Here is an 18,618-nt window from a genome sequence, read left to right as displayed (position 1 = left end):
TTTCATTGAGTTCACCCATAGTCACCAGTGTTACTCCGGCCATATTGGAATGATGTACAATTTGGGAGAGGGTATGTGTGAGAAAGAGAGAGAGAGAGTGTGTGTGTGTGTGCGTTGGAGGGGGGGAGGGGGGGGAGGGGAGAGAGAAAATCTTTTAGACTTTTAGAGATATTGCCCAGAAAGATAGGACCAATATATCACGACATTAAAACCCAATCTCAACCCATTCAGATTGTGAGAAGGTGGCTCTTGAATTAATCAGATAAATCAACTTGCTTTTGAGAGTCGGGTCAATTATTTCAGCAGATTTCCTTAGTCATCACCCCCTTTCTCCCCCACCCCCACCCCCACACAGCGGGGGGGGGGTCGGCCCAGTCCCTGACAGAGACCCTGAGAAGAATTTCCATTCACATGTATTAATAAACCCAAGAATTGTTAAGTGGCTCCATTTGCTGGTTGGGTCCCTTCGCCTTTGCAGATGACGGGCGGGCGGGAGGCATCGGAAAGCTGTTGGTGTAAATATTAATGAGTTGGGCTCCAGCACTTCCTTCCGAGCAGATGGAGATCGGAGGAGCCAGTCATCCCCTCCATATGATCACCGCTTAATGCATTCCGCCACCGCACTTCTCACAGTAATCATTTCCATAAATCAATCTGAGGTTCCGGGTCTCAATAGCGGACCAACCAGAAGCACCCAGTCTGGATATCACCCCCCACCCCCCACCCCCACCCACCACCCCCCCCCACACACAGCAAACACCACAGGCCATATAGGTCAACCCATTTGTGTTTGGAATAAAGTAGATACTATGTACTGCATTTACCATCCAAACGTCGCAAAGAAGCGCCTCGTTGGATTTCATTGTCAAGTGTAGTGACTGTGTGTACCTTGCAATTTGCGCACAGAGAGCCATGAAGTAACTAACTCATTGACTGACTGACTTGATTAACTGACTGACTGATTGGCCCATTTGATCTTCTTTATTAATCTCGGACACTTGTTTGTAATATAGCTGGAGTAAGTGTAACAAATCTTAACCCATTCATCGCTACCGAAGTGAGCGAATAGAAATGTCGCAAGGACTTGCGGCTGGATGTCCGCCCACACTGGCTGCAGTTTGCGGGAGATGGGCGATGGCAAATGCGGAATGTTAATGGTGCGAATATCCTTTGCAAAGTGATGGTGTGAATTCTCAGCATCCTCCTCGGTTAGTTGGGACGATAAACCTTACAATGTACCAATCAAACCCCGGTACTCGGTTGCAGAGAATGAATTGATAACCTTCCAATGGGCGCTTCAATAAGGTTAAGTGAAGTGCATTAACCTCTTTCACTATTGCTATTATTTAGCCAATATAATAAAGACCAATTGACCTGATATAAACCCCAACGTTGTCTTAAATCTCTACATCGGTTGTCCAGTCTATTGCCAATAATAATAATAATAATAATCATCATCCTTGCATTTGATTTAGCGTCTTATCGCGTCGTTGAGACGTCTTATAGCGCTTCACGGAATATACTGTAAAGCAAATTGCGGGGAGTATTTTGTGGGTGAAATTGCGCACAGTATTGACGCACAAACTGCCACGGATTGAACGATCGTATTATTATTATCATCAGCAGCAGCATTAAGCCACCAAATCTCAGGAGTCTGTTGAGTTCGACTCCAAGTTCTTCGGGATCTGGACTGAGGAGTTAGATATAAGTTAGAAAGATTCCGTATTCTTAAGACTACATCCCTGTACGGGTGGACTAAATTTCCTGTGACTGTACACCTTGTGAACACAATGTCTCCTGCGATAGCTGCACTTCTCTATAAACTTCTGTCGCGTCTAATGTATGTTAAAGTTGCACTATATTCCATTCCCCTTCTGTCCTGTTGGATTCCTGACCACCAGAGCTTACCTGAGACTGCAGGGCTGAGAAGGCAGGAATCCGATTTCTTTCTCTTCGGATCGGTCCGTTATCTCAGAGAGAGAGAGAGAGAGAGAGGAAAACAGTGAAATTAATTACTTCCCAATTCAACTCTGGTCATTGGCAGAAGTCTGCACGTGACCTGTGCCAATAAATGGAAATATCCTTCCTGTTTCCCTGTGTCCTGTGTCTGGAATCAGTGGAAATAGTCAATGGTTGAGGAAGACAAGACAGACAGGACGGGGGTTAGAGGATGCGAGGATGAGCCGCTACTCAGACCTGATGTACAAGGGCCAGACCAACGCTGGATATCCGCATACCCGCCCAACCGCACAGGGGTCGCTAATGGTGGGATGTTGCCAGCAGCCAAGTCGCCAGCTGGTCGGCAGAGGCGCTCACCCCCACCCTGTACCCCAACATGCGCACCATTCGCAGTCGGAATCGCCCCGCTTCCCGGCCAACCTTCTCCACGGCCCCTACATGGCAGACCCACCAACCCTTTCACCCCAAGCCCCCAAGTCCGGCTGGAAAGGCTCCTTCCCCGCCGACAGCGATGGAGACGTCGGCAGAAGCTCTGAACCCGTCTCTGACTCCCTATATGGAGGGCAGAACACCTCTCCCGTCAGTGGGTGTCCTGGTGGCATTGGCGCAGTTGACCCATTCCAAGTCAACGGGAAAGAACATCTGGGCTTCTCTCTGGGACACAGCGACTCTCTATTGACCCAACCGAGTAGGGATGGACCGGTGTCGCCTCCCGACCCCCACAGACCCGCCAGAACTTTTGAGTGGATGAAAGTGAAGCGGATCCGAGCAGGTGATCCCGGAAATTGTGCTTCTTCCCATCATTATTAACATGCAGTCTCTCCATAGGTTATCCAGGCTGTATCCAAATTAACTATTTGTTCGCAATCGCCTGGTCCGATGTCTATTTAACACCCATACCCACCCCCCCCCCCCGCCCACCCATCCACCCACCCCCTTAACCCCAGCCCCAACAGTCAAAAATAAATTTATTATCATCATAATAATTATTATTATCAAAATGAACTTCACTAGAAACCGAGAACAATTCTAAATTCGGAAAAATCACATCGATTTAACACCATCTACCGTTTAAGTGACCGCCGGGCAAGATTTTCCGCTTAATATTCAGTCCGTTCGATTTAATAGTTAATTCAACGATTCCATTTTTTTTCAAAAAAAAATCGAAATCGACGCTAATATCTAATACGACGACGCGCTTTTTTTTTAAAAAAAAGTTTGTTTTGCTTAACAATGTCCAGTTCGACCGCACGGGGCAAAGTAAATCATTCGTTATTTTATTGGGGTTGTTTTATATAATGGGAGGGAGAGAGGGGGGAAAAATCCTACTTTTTAACACATTAATGAATACATTGAAAACTCCGAGATGAGTGGGGGTGGGGTGGGGGGTAATAGGGGCGAATGAGGGGGTGAGAGGAGGGGGTGAGAGGAGGGGGCAAGTGAGGGGGTGAGAGGAGGGGGTGAGAGGAGGGGACAAGTGAGGGGGTGAGAGGAGGGGGTGAGAGGAGGGGGTGAGAGGAGGGGGCAAGTGAGGGGGTGAGAGGAGAGGGTGAGAGGAGGGGGCAAGTGAGGGGGTGAGAGGAGGGGGTGAGAGGAGGGGATGGGTTCAGTAGACCGTTATATTTATGGTCCAGTTCTGCTCGGAGGCGATACCACCCATTGTGTGAACTGTAATTCGCAGTGAAAAGGGGAGACTGGAGTAGGAAATCCGGTGTCTCTGACTCCACCACAGTGCGCATCAACTTCAACACCAAACAGCTGACTGAGCTGGAGAAGGAGTTCCACTTCAGCAGGTACCTGAGCCGGGCTCGCAGGGTGGAGATAGCCTCAGCTCTGAGCCTCCACGAGAGTCAAGTGAAGATCTGGTTCCAGAACAGGAGAATGAAAGAGAAGAGGAGGGAGCGAGAGAGTCCGGGAGTCAAGGATCCCTTCTCCCCAAGCACCTCCCGCATCCCCTCCCCGGCTCCAACGCCCCTTGGCCGGGAAGACCAAGTGGGCACAGTCCTTGTGAGTTAGAGCTTCTTGCGAACCATCACCTTATAACAGGAATTCTAGACGGGGAAAAAAAAGACACCCAAATCCATCCAATTCGCCTTCTGCCATCCTGGTAGTCCCACACTACCCCAATGGAGATGTTTGACAGCCGTTAATTCGGTGTGGGGTTAGTCTGTAACACAGTGGGAAAGCTTTGGGTACCTTACCTGGTTCTTCCAAGCCATATTACACCTACTATGATAATAATCCTTGCATTTTATTTAACGCCTTATCACACCTTTCAGATGTCTCGAAGTGCTTCACAGGATATACTGTAAAGTGGAGTGACTGCATATTTTGTGGGCAAAACTTATATGCTACATGTCATGGCTCGAATTATTCATAAACTGTATCCCCCAAATATAATATACAGATGATAAATTATATATAATATGTATAAAACTAATTAATATATGATTCGCAATCGGTTGAAAACCAGTTACCTCAAAAAAAGTTTGCTTTTTTGAAAAAATATTCCTTAAGTGGCAAAATGTAGTCTCTTAATGCAGAGTTGTGATGTGTGTATGTATGTATGTTAAGTGTTGATTACTTTGTACCAATAAACCAAAGATGTGCAGGATTCTCTTGGATAATCTACATTCCCCCTCCTCTTTTGCCCCCTCTCCCCCCTCCCCCTCTCTCTCCCCTCCCCCCTCTCTATCCTCTCTCTCTCCCCCACCCCATCTCTCCTCTCCCCTCCACCCTCTCCCTCCCCTCTCTCTCACCCCTCTCCCCTCTCTCTTTCTCCCCTCTCCCCTCCCAGAATAAATCTGGATTTACATCTATCATGAAATAAATTGCTTCATAACAGAGTTTAACAGCTGATTGATGAGCTGATTGGGTCAACTGTGTAACCAAACAGTGTGTTCAATTCACTGTATGTCATCAGTAAACTCCCAATCCCTCTATGTAGCTCCCTGTAAGTAAAACAGAATTGGCTTTTCTATCTAAATCCTTGAGCCAAACCCCAAGCCAGACACTCACTATTTCATCGCGCTTTTTGATTCAAATTTGGATCAACCTCATGGGTCTGTCTTTCTCGCTGGTTCGCTGTCTGTGTTCCTATTGAAGCCCATCACCATCCAATGAACCGCATTTAATATTTTCTTGCCTTTCCTATCACAGCAGCGATTATTTCACAATTTAATTTAACCGAAGGCCGAGTTGGCACTTCGTGTTGCCTTTTGTCGCAACCCAGTTTCGTGCGTGTAATCCGAAGTACAAAGTGGGAAGCTGGTTTGGGAAGGGAATGTGTGTGTCCGTGTGTGTCTGGGTGCTATAAAAATGTAATTTGTTGTTGTTGTTATTTATAATCGCTTTATTTAGAATACCTTATCTGTCATATCAGGATGTGCTAGGCCAAGGAACAGATTAAATGCAAATAAAACCATTACATTTCAATCGAGTTTCACCTCCGTGTTTTTAGTGGAGCGGATTTTTTTTGTCACATTAGTATTTTTAACCTAAGGAACTTGTAAAACTTTTAAAATTCTAATATAAGGCACTTTCAAAGTAAAGTAATTGGTGTGGGGGGGGTGGGAGTGTGAATATGCATTTTCAGTCCAGCCGGATCAAACAAAAGGAATTTTTTTGGGTGGTTGGTGCGGATTAAAATCCACAGTTCAGCGAGAGCAATATGAAATATGACTTTTTGACCCTATAATCAGATGAACTTAACTACTTAACTCACCAGGATTATTCTGATGGGAATGCTCTTGTCTTTGCAGTGACCCCTGAGGAATGCAGGAATGAGTCAGATGTGGGTCTGAATGGGTCAGATATGCAAAATTGTTTACTCCGACTCTACGTGGGTATCGTGAAATAATCTGACATAAAATATATCCCCTCAACATAACCCTGTCACCTTCAATAAATTGTGGATATTGAGAGGGGGGGGAGAGTGCAATGATTCTGATAATTATAATAATCCTTGTGTTTGATAATATCTCTGTGACTTCCTAACCCCCTAACAACTTGTCCGCTCCCCCAGCTCAGTGGGCTCCGGCCTGCTTCATGTCCCCCGCCTTGCCCGCTCCACCATTTGCACAAGTGTCTTCATCCTCACCCTCTGGAACTCCATCCCACAGCTGCTAAGCTTCACCCCCTCTCTCGCCTCCTTCAAGACCTGTCTCAAGACTCTCCTCTTCGACCATGCCTTCAGTCACCCTCCTACCCCTACCCTCCCCGCCCTCCACCCCCTCCTGATCCAAGCCAGCAGCCCAGAAGTGGATCCCTGACTGTCCAGAGTCTTGCGACGTGCTCCTGATGTTAAAAGCATGATACAAATGTAATTTGTAGTTGTTGTCGTTGATACAGTGCCTTATCACATCTTTGAGATGTCTCAAAGCGCTTCACAGAATATACTGTAAAGTGGATGGACTGTGCATTTTGTGGGTGAAATGCCGCAGCCAATTGCATACAGCAGAGTCCCACAAACAGTCATGGATTGAGTGTCAAAATTATTTTTATTGTTATTATTGACTGACCAAATCCTTAGAGTCTATTGAGTTTGACTCTTAAGTTCTTAGGGATTCAGACTGAAGAGCTTCACAGAATATACTGTAAAGTGGATTGACTGTGTAGTTTGTGGGTGAAATATACTGTATTTACAGACTTCCCTCTCATTCCTGGGATATTAATTGCTTCTGACCTCAGGAAACTTTAAAACTCCTGGTGAGAAAGACACATATACATGACGGGGAAAGGAAATGAGAGCTCAGATCAAATGGTGCGGAGTAAGCCAGAGAATATCAGTGATGCATCACCGCCTGGTCCCATTTCGTCTTATTTTGTAAAGTAATAAAGTGACGTGCTTGTTCACGGAATGTCGGTATCCAGTTGTTTTTCTGCAGCGGTTTTGCTAGTCTCGTTCCTGAGCCAGGAGGGTCCGCAGTTCTTTGGGGCAAATGATACAACAGACCAGCCAGCTTAGCTCATCGATAGGGCTCAGAGAGGCAAACTTCCCACTCAGCTCCTGGGAAATGGGTAGGTGGTCCTAGCAGCGGGAAAGCTTAGCCAGACAGCGATATCCATAGCAAGCTATGCAGTTTTAGCTAGTTAGCCCCTTAGCAGTTACCCCAACGCACACTTTGGGGTCCCCGAAGCCTTGGCTCTTGCCGACCTGCGCCTGATACTTTCCGGAATTAGGTAAGCAGGATGCGTATCTCCAGGGAGAGAGAGAGAGCGCATTCCATTCCAACAACCTATCTCTGGAATTTCCATGTGTAGATGGGAGGCAGGGAATTCCCAGTCTGGTTTGGATACTCTTAAGCAACGGTGATGGGTTTCCGCAAGTGTCAGACACCCGGCTGACCAAAAAAAGGTTAAACAACAACAACAAGATTCCATTTATAGAGCGCCTTTCACGTCAGGAGGACGTCCCAAGGCGCTGCACAGTTGGGTCATGACCCGAGCAGGGGGGAAATGGTCAGGGTGAGGGGAGGGAAGGGAGGGAGAGGAGGGGGGAAATGGTCAGGGTGAGGGGAGGGAAGGGAGGGAGCGAGGAGGAGGAAGAGAGTCGAGAGGGGAGCTGAAGGCACGGTCAAAGAGAAAGGTTTTGAGACCGGCCTTGAAGGAGGAAAGGGAGGAAGCAAGGCGAAGGCACTGGGGGATGGAGTTCCAGAGCCTCGGGGCTGAGAGGCTGAAGGCCCGACCACCGATAGTAGGGCGGTTGGGGCGGGGGACGTGGAGCAGACCGGAGCCAGAGGAACGGAGGGTACGGGCAGGTAGGTAGGGGGATAGTAGGTTGGAGAGGTAGGAGGGAGCAAGGCCGTGAATGGCCTTGTAGGTGAGGATGAGGATCTTGAAATCAATCCTCTGGGGGATGGGGAGCCAGTGGAGGCGAGCGAGGGTGGGAGTGATGTGGTCCCGAAGCCTGGTGCGGGACAGTACACGAGCTGCAGAGTTCTGAATGACCTGCAGCTTGTGGAGGGAGGTGGCGGGAAGGCCGGCGAGGAGAGAGTTCCCATAGTCCAGCCTTGAGGTGACAAAGGCGTGAACCAGGGTTTCAGCAGCGTGAGGGGTGAGGTAGTGCCGTAATCTGGCGATATTCCGGAGGTGATGGAAGGCGGTGCCAGTTGTGGTGCGGATGTGAGGGAGAAAGGACAGCTCAGGGTCGAACAAAACGCCGAGGTTCCTGACTGGCTTTGAGAGGTGGAGAGTGCAGCCTTGGATGCTGATGGTGTCAGCGCCTGAGGTGCGGAGGCGCTGACGTGAGCCAATCAGGAGGGCCTCGGTTTTTCGCACGTTGAGCTGAAGAAAGTTGTCTCTCGTCCAGGACTCGATGTCGGACAGGCAGGCTGTCAGGACATCGGTGGTCGTGGAGTTGAGAGTAGAGGAGGAAAGGTAGAGTTGGGTGTCATCCGCATACATGTGGAAGTTAACCCCATGTTTGCGGATGATGTCACCGAGGGGAGCATATAGAGGGTGAAGAGGAGGGGACCGAGGACAGAGCCCTGAGGGACACCACATGAGACAGTACGGGGGGTGGAGGAGAAGCCATTCGTTGAGACGAAGTGAAGACGGTGGGAAAGGTAAGAGCTAAACCATTCAAGGACAGTGCCTTGAAGGTTGAGGTGGGAGGACAAGCGGTGGAGTAGGATAGCGTGGTCGACCGTATCGAATGCTGCCGATAGGTCGAGGAGGACGAGGAGACAGAGGGAGCCCTGGTCACAGATGGTCAGGATATCATTGGTGACCTTGACCAGGGCAGTTTCTGTGCTATGAGCAGCACGGAAACCTGACTGAAGGGGTTCAAAAAGAGAATGGGTGGAGAGGAAAGAGCGCAGTTGGGAGGCGACAACTCTTTCCAAGACCTTGGAGAGAAAGGGGAGGTTGGAGATGGGCCGGTAGCTTGATAGCTGCGACGCATCAAGGGAGGGTTTTTTCAGGGTGGGCGTGATGATGGCAGTTTTTAATGGAATGGGGACAGAGCCAGAGGAGAGGGACAGGTTTATGATGTCAGTGATGTGTGGGGCAAGAAAATGGAGCTGGGAGATAAGGAGTGGAGTGGGGATGGGGTCAAGGGAGCAGGTGGTTGGTTTTAGGGATAGGATGAGTTCAGTGACAGAGGGTGGGGAAACGGGTACGAAGGTGTGTAGGGGAGGATGGGTAGGAGTCGGAGTGTGGGAGGGAAGGGGTGGGTGGTGGGTGGAAGTTGGAGGGGAAGTGACCGCGGAGCGGATTCCCTTGATCTTGGATTCAAGGAAATCCAGCATCTCCTCGCAGTGAAGGTTGGAGGAGATGACCTGCGCGGGGTGGCGGGGGGGACGGAGGAGTCGGGATGTGGTGGAAAACAGTAGCCTGGGGTTGTTCTTCGCCTCCAGGATTATCCTGGAGTAGAAGGACGACTTGGCCGAGGCTAGAGTGGAGCGGTAAATTTTGAGGAGGTCCAGCCAGATTTGTCGGTGGACCGTTAAGCCGGATTTGACAAAGGTGCGCTCAGCAGCCCGCACCTGGCATTTCAGTGAGCGGAGGTGGGTGGTGTACCAGGGGGAGGAGCGGGAGTAGGAGACAGTGCGGGAAGTGATGGGGGCAAGAGTATCGAGTGTGGAGGAGAGGATATTGTGGAGGAGGGAGAGAGGAGAAGAGGGGTCGGTGAGGGTTGAAGGCCAGAGGGAGAGGAGTTCAGAGGACTCCAAGGCATCGGTTAGGGATTGTGGGGGTAACTTCTTCCAAGGGCGGTAGAAGATGGTGGTGGGTCTGGTGGAGGTGGGGAGGGGGGTGGAGGTGGTGAAGGAGATGAAGTAGTGGTCGGAGATGGCCTTGTCGGTAATAGTGACATCCGAGACACTGAGGCCCCGGGTGATCACCAAATCGAGTGGGTGGCCGTGACTGTGAGTGGGGGAGTTTATGTGTAGGGAAAGGTTGAGTGAGGAGAGCAGGGAAGAGAAGTCTGTGGAGATGGAGCAGGAGGGGGTGAAGTGTAGGTTAAAGTCGCCCAGGATGATGAGGCGATCAGAGGAGAGGCAAAGAGATGTGAGGAGTGTTGAAATGTCAGAGATGAAGGTGGGAGAGGTTTTAGGGGGCCGGTAGAGGAGGAGGATTTTAAGGGAGAGGAATGAGGGGTGGGAGAGGGTGAGGTGCTCGAAGGAGGGGAAAGAGCCAGAGGAGTAGGGGGATAGGGCAAGTGGTGTCCTTGAGATAAGGGCAACACCACCGCCACGGCGGTTGGGGCGGGGGATGTGGTGGGAGGTGTAGCCGGGTGGCGTGGCCTCCGTGAGGGGGAAGGTGTCGCCTGGGGTGAGCCACGTTTCTGTCAAGGCCATGATATCAACGTTCTCATCAAGGATGAGATCGTTGATGACCAGGGCCTTGTTGCAGAGGGAGCGGACATTTTGCAGTCCGATGTGGAGGGAGCGGTTGACAGAAGGGTGTGTGGGAGGGGAGGGGGGTCCAGGTTGTGAGGCAGGGGTGGGGGAGATGGGGATGAGGGAGGAGAGGTTGACTCCCCGGGTCTGTGTCCGGGGTGGCTGGCGAGAGTGGTGGGGAATGGGGCAGTCGGTGTGGCTGCTGCTGGACAGCCAACGCCGAGTGCCGCGGTGAGCCCGGCGGAGGATTCCCAGGCTGGAGCAGAGGGAGGTTGTGGGAGGGTCAAGTGGGGATAGAAGACGAGAGGGACGGAGAGAGAGGAGGAGAGAGCGGGAGAGATGGAGAGGGGGGAGGGTTTGGGGGGAGAGAGGAGGGGGGAGGGAGGGAGGGGGTGAGGGGGCTCGGGTCAAAGCGGCAGCCATAGTGCGCACGCGGGGACCGGGAGCGAGCGGTCAGGTGGATGGCATTATCCCGCAGATTGGGGCATCGAACCCAACAGGACCATAGTGGGCTCTGATGTGAGCCCTGGGGGGGGGGGGGGGCGCAGAGGGTTTTTTTTTTTTTTTTTTTTGTGCGCGCGCACTCACCTGAAAACTAATCTATGACGTCGCAGTTCCCCCGCTCCGCCCCCACACCTCCCCCCCCCGGGGCTGCACTCGCTCCGGCGTCGAGTTTAAGTACCTGGGTCAGTAGGCCCAGGCTCCTCCCCGCGCTCTCCTGTCGCCGCTCCCCGACTGCAATCAGGTTAGATTTTTTTAAATCCGAAAATGGTTGTTAGAATGTGGAAGGTATTTAATGTCAACAATTATAATAATAATTATTATATTTTGTGGGCAAAATGCTGCAGCCAATTGCACACAGCAGCGTCCCACAAACAGTCGTGGATTGAGTGACCAAATTATTATGTTTTCTTTTTTTTTGAAGGGATTATTACCCTCGGAAAAGCGATCCACCAATTAACTGACAACCAGATTCCCACTTACTACTAGGTAAACAGGCATGTGGAGTCAGGAAACTTGTCCAACCCAGGCCCACTCGAGATGAATGCTCTAACCACTGAGCTACAGGACTATGAATAATAACAATAATCCTTGTATTTGTTATAGCGCATGGGATACAGCAGTGTCCGACAAACAGTTTGGGATTGAGTAACCATTCGTTTTGTTTTTGAAGAGATTATTACTCCCGGAAAAATAATCTGCCAATCGACTAACAACTCACTGCTATGTAAACAGAGGCAATGGTTGTGGAAGACAAACGATTGAAAAAGGGATTGAATAAATAATATTATATATTATTTGATAATTGCATTTGATATAGCGCCTTATCACGTTGTTGAGACGTCGCAAAGCGTTTCACAGAAATATACTGTAAAGTGAATATATAAAATTGCAAGGCTTAGAGCAGATGAGTGGGGTGGGGGGGGAACAAGGACAAGCACAGACAATATGGGCTAAATGACCTGCTGTGATGCCTGATTCTATCATTCTGTTTCACAGCTCGACCTCTGCACCTTTCAATTGCCTGGGGATTGATCTGACCTGGTCAGTAAGTGAGCAGATACTTGTAACATCCACATTCATTTGCAGGTGTCTGAACACACAATCGGTTTGACAAATTAGGTATAAGCAGCGAAGGGAGTGGGGGGGGGGAGGTTGGGGGATTATAATGAGTTGTCACCTCTACTGAGTCCTGTAGTTTAATGGTTAGAGCACTCGCAAGCAAGCAAGAGGACCCGGGTTTGATTCCCAGGCAGTAAGGAAGACGTTGTTAGTCGATTGGTGGATCGCTTTTCAGGGGATAATAATTCCTTAAAAAAAGAATAATTTGGTCACTCAATCCACGATTGTTTGTGGGACACTGCTGTACGCAATTGCTGCTGCGTTTCACTCACAAGATATACAATCCATTCAGTTTACAGTATATTCTGTGAAGCGCTTTGAGTTGTCTCAAAGACGTGATAAGGTGCTCTATCAAATACATAATAATATTATCATTATTACCAGAATGACCTGAGCTCCCTGTGTCTGCATCACAGCATCATCTTATTCATAATGCAACACAGATATTACATTAGAGATGTTGTGTGTGTTTTATTCTTAGGCAATAGGAAAAGAGAGAATGTTGTACTGTACATGTGACACTGGAGCTCAACTACATAGGAATATGTATGCACACACACAAAACATACAAGCACATAGATACACGCGGCCTTTGCTTATATCTCTCGCTATGGGAAGGATATTATTCTTGTTTTTTTTTGTCTAACATTTCTTATGACCGCAATGAGAAGAGTGTGAGGGTGTGGCTGGACACTCCCTGTTAAGAAACGAGAAAGCTTTTATTAAAGGTATTAAACAATAAGCCCAAATATTAATATTGATGGATGCCATTGGTGGCCAAACAGTGACTCATTGACTCGTGGAGTCCTGTAGCTCAGTGGTTAGAGCACTCGCTTTGCAAGTGAGAGACCTGAGTTCAATTCCAGGCAGAGGGCGAAACCTTGGGCAAGTTTCCTTACTCCACACAGAGCCTAATAACAATCCCTCCACAACCAAAAACAATAATAAAATTGGTCATTTTCAATCTACGACTGTTTGTGGGACATTGCTGTGCGCAATCGGCTGCCGCGTTCGCCCACAAATATACAGTCAATTCACTTTATAGTGTGTTCTGTGAAGCGCTTTGGGACGTCCTCCCGACGTGAAAAGCGCTATATTAAATGCAAGGATTATGATTATTTATTTATTAGAACTCGATCAAAGGGTCGCTCGTTAGGTCATAAATATAATAAAATAATCCTTGCATTTTATATTGCGCCTTATCAGGTCATTGATTCGTCTCAAAGCATTTCACAGCGTATACTGTAAAGTGGATTGACTGCATATTTGGTGGGCAAATCCAATTGCACACAGGGGAGTCCAGACACTCGTGGATTGACAGACCAATATTTTATTTTTTATTAATATGTATGTGTATTCTGTGTTGATGTTTCTGTGTGAGTGTTTTTAGGTGTTCGTGTGAGTATGTCTGTGCATAATGTGCGTATCTGTGTGCAAGTGTGTGTTCTGAATTGTATTTCTCTGTCTGTCTGTGTGTATGTGTGTGTGAGAGAGAGTATGAGTTTGAGTGAATGTTTGAGAGGCACCGTTTCTCTATGATTTAGGTATTGAGTTATTTCACCAAATGAAATAACAAAACTGGGTTAGCTCCCACCATTCGTTTGCAGTTTCTAGAGACGAGCAAAAAGAAAGCTCGACGCTCATGTTTATTTATGTTCACTTTCGACACCGAATGTGGAGTGGATGTAGTTTAATGTGAGGATTGGATGTCAAACACAGGTTGACAGCAGCCTCTGGGAGCCTGTGCAGTGACTCAGTCTGTGCCAGATCAGTAACAACACATCAGTGGCTCAGAAAAGTGCGTAGACACGTTTCCATCAGCTCTTTGATGCTGGCTCATGGCTTTTCAGATCTCTCCTGGCATTTGAAAGGCAGAAGGAGCGCAACAAGCTGTTTCACAATTCGATCAGGTTTTAATCCCTCAACAAAGTGGGGAGAGGAGTGTGGGGGTTGGGGGTTGGGAGAGAGTGAAGCACCAAATGTACCTGGGATACATTGCACAGGTCAAAGATTTGGACATGTTAATTTTATAAGTACAATAACACAGGGAGGAGTGGGGTTACACAGCAGCTCTCTCTCTCTCTCTCTCTCTCTCTCTCGGGCTATTTGAATTTGAAAGTCATGCTTGCCACTCCGATCACAAGCTCGCGTGACTGATATGTTTTGGGGGGGGTCAGCCAGGTGTCTGACACATGTGGAAACCCATCACCGTTGTTAAGAGTCTCCGAACCAAACTGAGATCTCCATCCATCTCATCTACACATGGAAATCCCAGAGATAGATTGTTGGAATGGAATGCGCTCTCTCTCTCTCTCTCTCCCCCTCTCCCTGGAGGGACGCCTCCTGCTCACCCAATTCTGGAAAGTATTCAGCGCACTTGTTACTTAAAACAAGTCAGCGACTGAGCGACACTGCAGTTGAAATCACAAAGCAAAAGGAGGGAAAGGTCAGATCGCCAAAGGGATAGAGTGGGGTGGGGGGGGGTGCGGGGGAAGATTTAATGGGGTCTCACTTTCACTGAGATGTTCACTGAGATGAGGAGGAGCTTTTCATGAGCGACACTTCTGGAAGGACTAGGTTTACTATATTTTAAAATTGAAATAATAAAATATAATAAAATAAAATGATCTTGACAACAAGTTAAGGCGCTATATCAAATGCCAGGGTTATTATTTTATTATGAAGACGCAAAGCTTGGGTGATGGACAATAGGAGTGAGGTTAGAGAGAGGGCCGAGGATTGTATGGAATATGGCTTATTGCAATTTCTTATTTGTTCCTTTACGCGGCATGATTACAATTCAATGCAAAATTACATTTGTATAGCGCCTTTCAGGTCCAGAGGACGTCCCAAGGCGCTGAACAGTCAGGCATTTGGACCCGAGCTGGGGGTTGGGATCAGGAAGGGGTGGAGGGCGGAGAGGGTGGGGGTAGGAGTGTGACTGAAGGATCGGTCGAAGAGGAGAGTCTTGAGATGGGCCTTGAAGGAGGCAAGAGAGGCGGTGGGAATGTGGCATGGAGTTCCAAAGGGTAGGGGCAGAGGCTGAAGGCCTGGCCGCTGATGGTGAGGTGGGCCGGGCTGGGGACGTGGAGCAGCCCACAGCCTGCTGAGCAGAGGAAGCGGACAGGTTGATAAGGGGTTAGCAGGTCACAAAGGTAGGGAGGGAACAAGGCCGTGGAGGGGGTTATCAATTGAAGACACCAGAAGAAACTCCCTTCTTTTTTTGTGTAACACCATGATATATTTACCGTCCACCTGAACAGGGCCCAGATGAGAGCTCGGTTTAAGGATAATAATTATAATAACCCTTGCATTTGATATAGTGCCTTTATCACGTCTTCGAGACGTCTCAAAGCGCTTCGCAGAATATACTGTAAAGTGAATTGACTGTATATTTTGTGGGCGAAACGTGGCAACCAATTGCGAACATCAACGTCCCACAAATAGTCGTGGATTGAGTGGCCAATTTTTTTTTTGAAGAAATTATTACCCCCGGGAAAAGCGATCTGCCAATCGACTAACAATTGGGTTCCTACTTACTGCTGGGTAAACAGAGGCGTGTGGAGTAAGGAAACTTGCCCAACGTTTCAACCTGCCGGGAATCAAACCCAGGTCTCTCGCCTGCGAGTCGAGGGCTCTAACCACTGAGCTACAGGATTCCGCTTAACGTCTCATCCTGAGGACGGCATCTCCGACAATGCAGGACTACACCCCCAGCCCCGCTCAGGAGCGTCAACTGACCGTGAGCCAGATAATTGAGCTAACAGGAATCGAAGGTTAAATAACCTTTTCGTGTCACAACCGCTTCACCAAATGCCGCATCACAAGCAAAACAAGGCTCTGGTGAAGCTGTTCGAATTCTCGTCACAGCCAGAGCAGCGGGCTTCCCACACCACACTCGGGGCAACAGATGCCAATGGCTCAGCTGCTCAAACAGACTCCCGTGTTAAACCCAACACTTTACAACCTGCCTTTGTGTGACTGTCATCTCCAAACTTCAAAAGCAATCGCGGTTTTCTGTGAGACTCCGACACAGGAGTCACTGGAGCCTCGGGTGATAACAGTTTATACTCCTCTTCGGCCGTGCCTTTTCTCACCCTCCTATAACCCCCACCCTCCCTGATCTCCACCCCTCCTGACCTCCACCCCCAGCTCGGGTCCAAATCCCTGACTGTCCAGCGCCTTGGGACGTCCTCCCGACATGAAAGGTGCTGGTTAAACGTCATTTGTTGTCGTGAGCTGAATAATAGTAATAATAATAATAATCCATGCATTTGATATAGCGCCTTATCATGCTGTTAAGATGTCTCAAAGCGCTTCACAGGATACACTGTAAAGTGAATTGACTGTATATTTTATGGGCGCAATAAGGCAGCAAATTGCGCACAGCAGCGTCCCACAAACAGCCGTGAATCAAGCAACTAAATATTTTGTTTCTTTGTTTGAAGGGGTTATTACACCAGAAAAACAATCCGCTAATCGACTAACACCTGGGTTCATACTTACTGCTAAGTAAACAGAGGTGTGCGGAGTAAGGAAATTTGCCTTATGTTTCGCTCTGTCCGGGAAGTTTAAGGTCCCTATTTGGGGCTCGTACCCACAATTTAGTAACTCAGAGGCAAGAGCACAACCCCAGGATGTCTGACTTGTAGGTTACTAAAGCCAGAAACTAAATGAAATTCAATTAAATTCACTTCACTGCTGTGAGATGATGCAAGTGAGCTGCTGCCTAAAAAATACACAGTCACTGCACTTTACAGTAAAATGCTGTGAAGCGCTTTGAGAGGTCTCGATGACGTGCTGAAAGCGCTGTATCAAACACAAGGATTAATTCCTCAGCCGGAGAGTGAAACGTGTGAAGCGTGAGGAGGCGAGCGAGAGCGACTGCCAAAGAAGGAAAAGCAGCAAACAAGCAAACGGAAATGACCCCTCACACCAACAGCCCGATCTCACCTCTTCTTTTTTTTTTAAAGAACATTTCTGTTTAGTTCAGACGGAAACGGAGGCGCTTTTTTTTAGGCAAATTCTGACAAGGTTACTGCGCTCGCTGCAATTTCTGGGCAATTCTGCGTCTAACGGCGCATTGGCATAAATTTGCGACTCTGGTGGGACTCGAACCCACAACCTTTGAATCACTTCTACACAATTCACTAGAAGTCCAATGCGCTATCCATTGCGCCACAGAGCCAGCTGTGCACGCACGCTGCCTGCACAGCCCTTCACTCCGCTCGTGCTCAGCCCCGTCTCGGCCCCGTTCATTGGCAGTTCCTTGCACAGTCGCCTTTCTCCGCAGCGTCTGACTCTCCTCCCCTCCCCTCCCCTCCCTCCTTCCTTCCCTCCTTCCCTGCACGTCCATCACACGTACCCACTGAGGCGGGGAAAAACCTTAACCCTTCGCAAGCCTCCTCAGCCTCCAATTCCCACTTTAAAAGTCACTGCCCGTCGGCCAAGCACTGAATCCGTGGACGCTCACAGTAACCGGCGTAACGGCCGCGATCCCTGCGTTTGAAGCAGCGCCCGGCGCGTCTTCGAGACGTCTCAAAGCGCTTTGCGGAATATTACTTTAAAGTGTAGGCGACTGCGTGTTTCGTGGGCAAAACGCGGCAGCCGATTGCGCACAGCAGCTTCCCCCACAAACAGACGTGGGTTGAGCCACCGACTTATCATTTTTTGGAGGGGGAAGGGATTATTACCCCCGGAAAAGCGATCCGCCAATCGATTAACAACCGATTGACTGACTGCTGGTAAACAGAGGCGCGTGTGCGTGTGTGTGTGGAGGAAGGAAACTTGCATGACGTTTCGCCGTGCCCTGACCCACCCGGGAATCGGACCCGGGTCCTCACATGGAAGTGAGTGCTCTATAATCATAATCCTTTACACCTGATACAGAGCCTTTCACATCTCACAGCACTTCACGGGCAACAGCTGTCGAGCGCAGCGACTGATTTTTGCAGGAGAACACAACACAGAACACAGCAAAATCCCACAGACAGCCACGAAGTGACTGACCAAATTCGATCTGGGGGCAGTGCCGGGCAATAGAACCACAACAAGAACAACAATTTGCATTTGAATCACGCCCTTCACACAGAGACGGGAGGGGTGGGTGCTTGACATCTCTCGGAGAGACAGGGAGAAGGAGAAACAGCTCCATTACAGCTTCGTATAATCCCGGATGAAATGAAACCCCTTCCTTCTTGTTCACTACAATTTTCGGGACAATTTGGGCATTGGCATAAATTTGCGACTCTGGTGGGACTCGAACCCACAACCTTTGAATCACTCCTCGACAATTCACTAGAAGTCCAATGCGCTATCCATTGCGCCACAGAGCCAGCTGTAGGCACACAGTGCTTGCACAGCTGCTCAGTTGCCTCGGTGTTTCAGCTCCGCGGCTTATTTGGCAGCAAGCGTTCTCCCTCGCACTTTCTCCCTCAAAAACACACAGTCACTACACTTTGCAGTGTATCCTGTGGAGCGCTTTCAGACGTCTCGAAGACGTGATAAGGCGCTGTATCAAGTGCATGGGGTTATGATTATTATTAATATTATTATTGTCCGTTTTCACCCCAAGGTCTGACTGGCTCCTGGCTCGCTCTCTCTCTCTCTCTCTGTCTCCTCCATCACACAGACAAGCTGCGAAAAAAATTAACCCTTCCAAAAAAAAAAGGAGACAGTTTGACACATACACTGA

General features: G+C 48.9%; 1 protein-coding gene and 2 non-coding genes across 3 annotated transcripts; 1 reads left to right on the top strand and 2 right to left on the bottom strand.

The window, feature by feature from the left end:
* The first annotated feature begins 2,178 nt into the window (after positions 1-2,178).
* On the top strand, positions 2,179-3,975 carry LOC103189320 (homeobox protein Hox-B1-like). The gene is made up of 2 exons (XM_007909667.1): positions 2,179-2,731; positions 3,641-3,975. Exons 1-2 carry the CDS (start codon positions 2,179-2,181, stop codon positions 3,973-3,975), a joined length of 888 nt encoding a protein of 295 aa, XP_007907858.1.
* A 13,046-nt stretch (positions 3,976-17,021) lies between these two features.
* trnar-ucu lies at positions 17,022-17,112 on the bottom strand. Its single transcript is given in 2 exon segments — positions 17,022-17,057; positions 17,076-17,112. It is a non-coding gene; the product is annotated as a tRNA-Arg (tRNA).
* A 1,056-nt stretch (positions 17,113-18,168) lies between these two features.
* Positions 18,169-18,259, bottom strand: trnar-ucu. Its single transcript is given in 2 exon segments — positions 18,169-18,204; positions 18,223-18,259. It is a non-coding gene; the product is annotated as a tRNA-Arg (tRNA).
* Between the last annotated feature and the right edge of the window lie 359 nt (positions 18,260-18,618).

The sequence above is a fragment of the Callorhinchus milii genome, unplaced genomic scaffold (assembly GCF_018977255.1).
Source record: "Callorhinchus milii isolate IMCB2004 unplaced genomic scaffold, IMCB_Cmil_1.0 Scaffold27, whole genome shotgun sequence".
NCBI lineage: Eukaryota > Metazoa > Chordata > Chondrichthyes > Chimaeriformes > Callorhinchidae > Callorhinchus > Callorhinchus milii.
The sequence above is the reverse complement of the archived record's forward strand: the minus strand, read 5'-3'. Positions and strand labels throughout refer to the sequence as shown.

What these genes read in the sequence shown, in the direction of transcription:
- LOC103189320 (XM_007909667.1), top strand. Translation starts at nt 2,179, where the DNA reads ATGAGCCGCTACTCAGACCTGATGTACAAGGGCCAGACCAACGCTGGA. An exon ending in AGTGAAGCGGATCCGAGCAG is followed by an intron (nt 2,732 to 3,640) that starts GTGATCCCGGAA and finishes TGTAATTCGCAG; the next exon opens with TGAAAAGGGGAGACTGGAGT.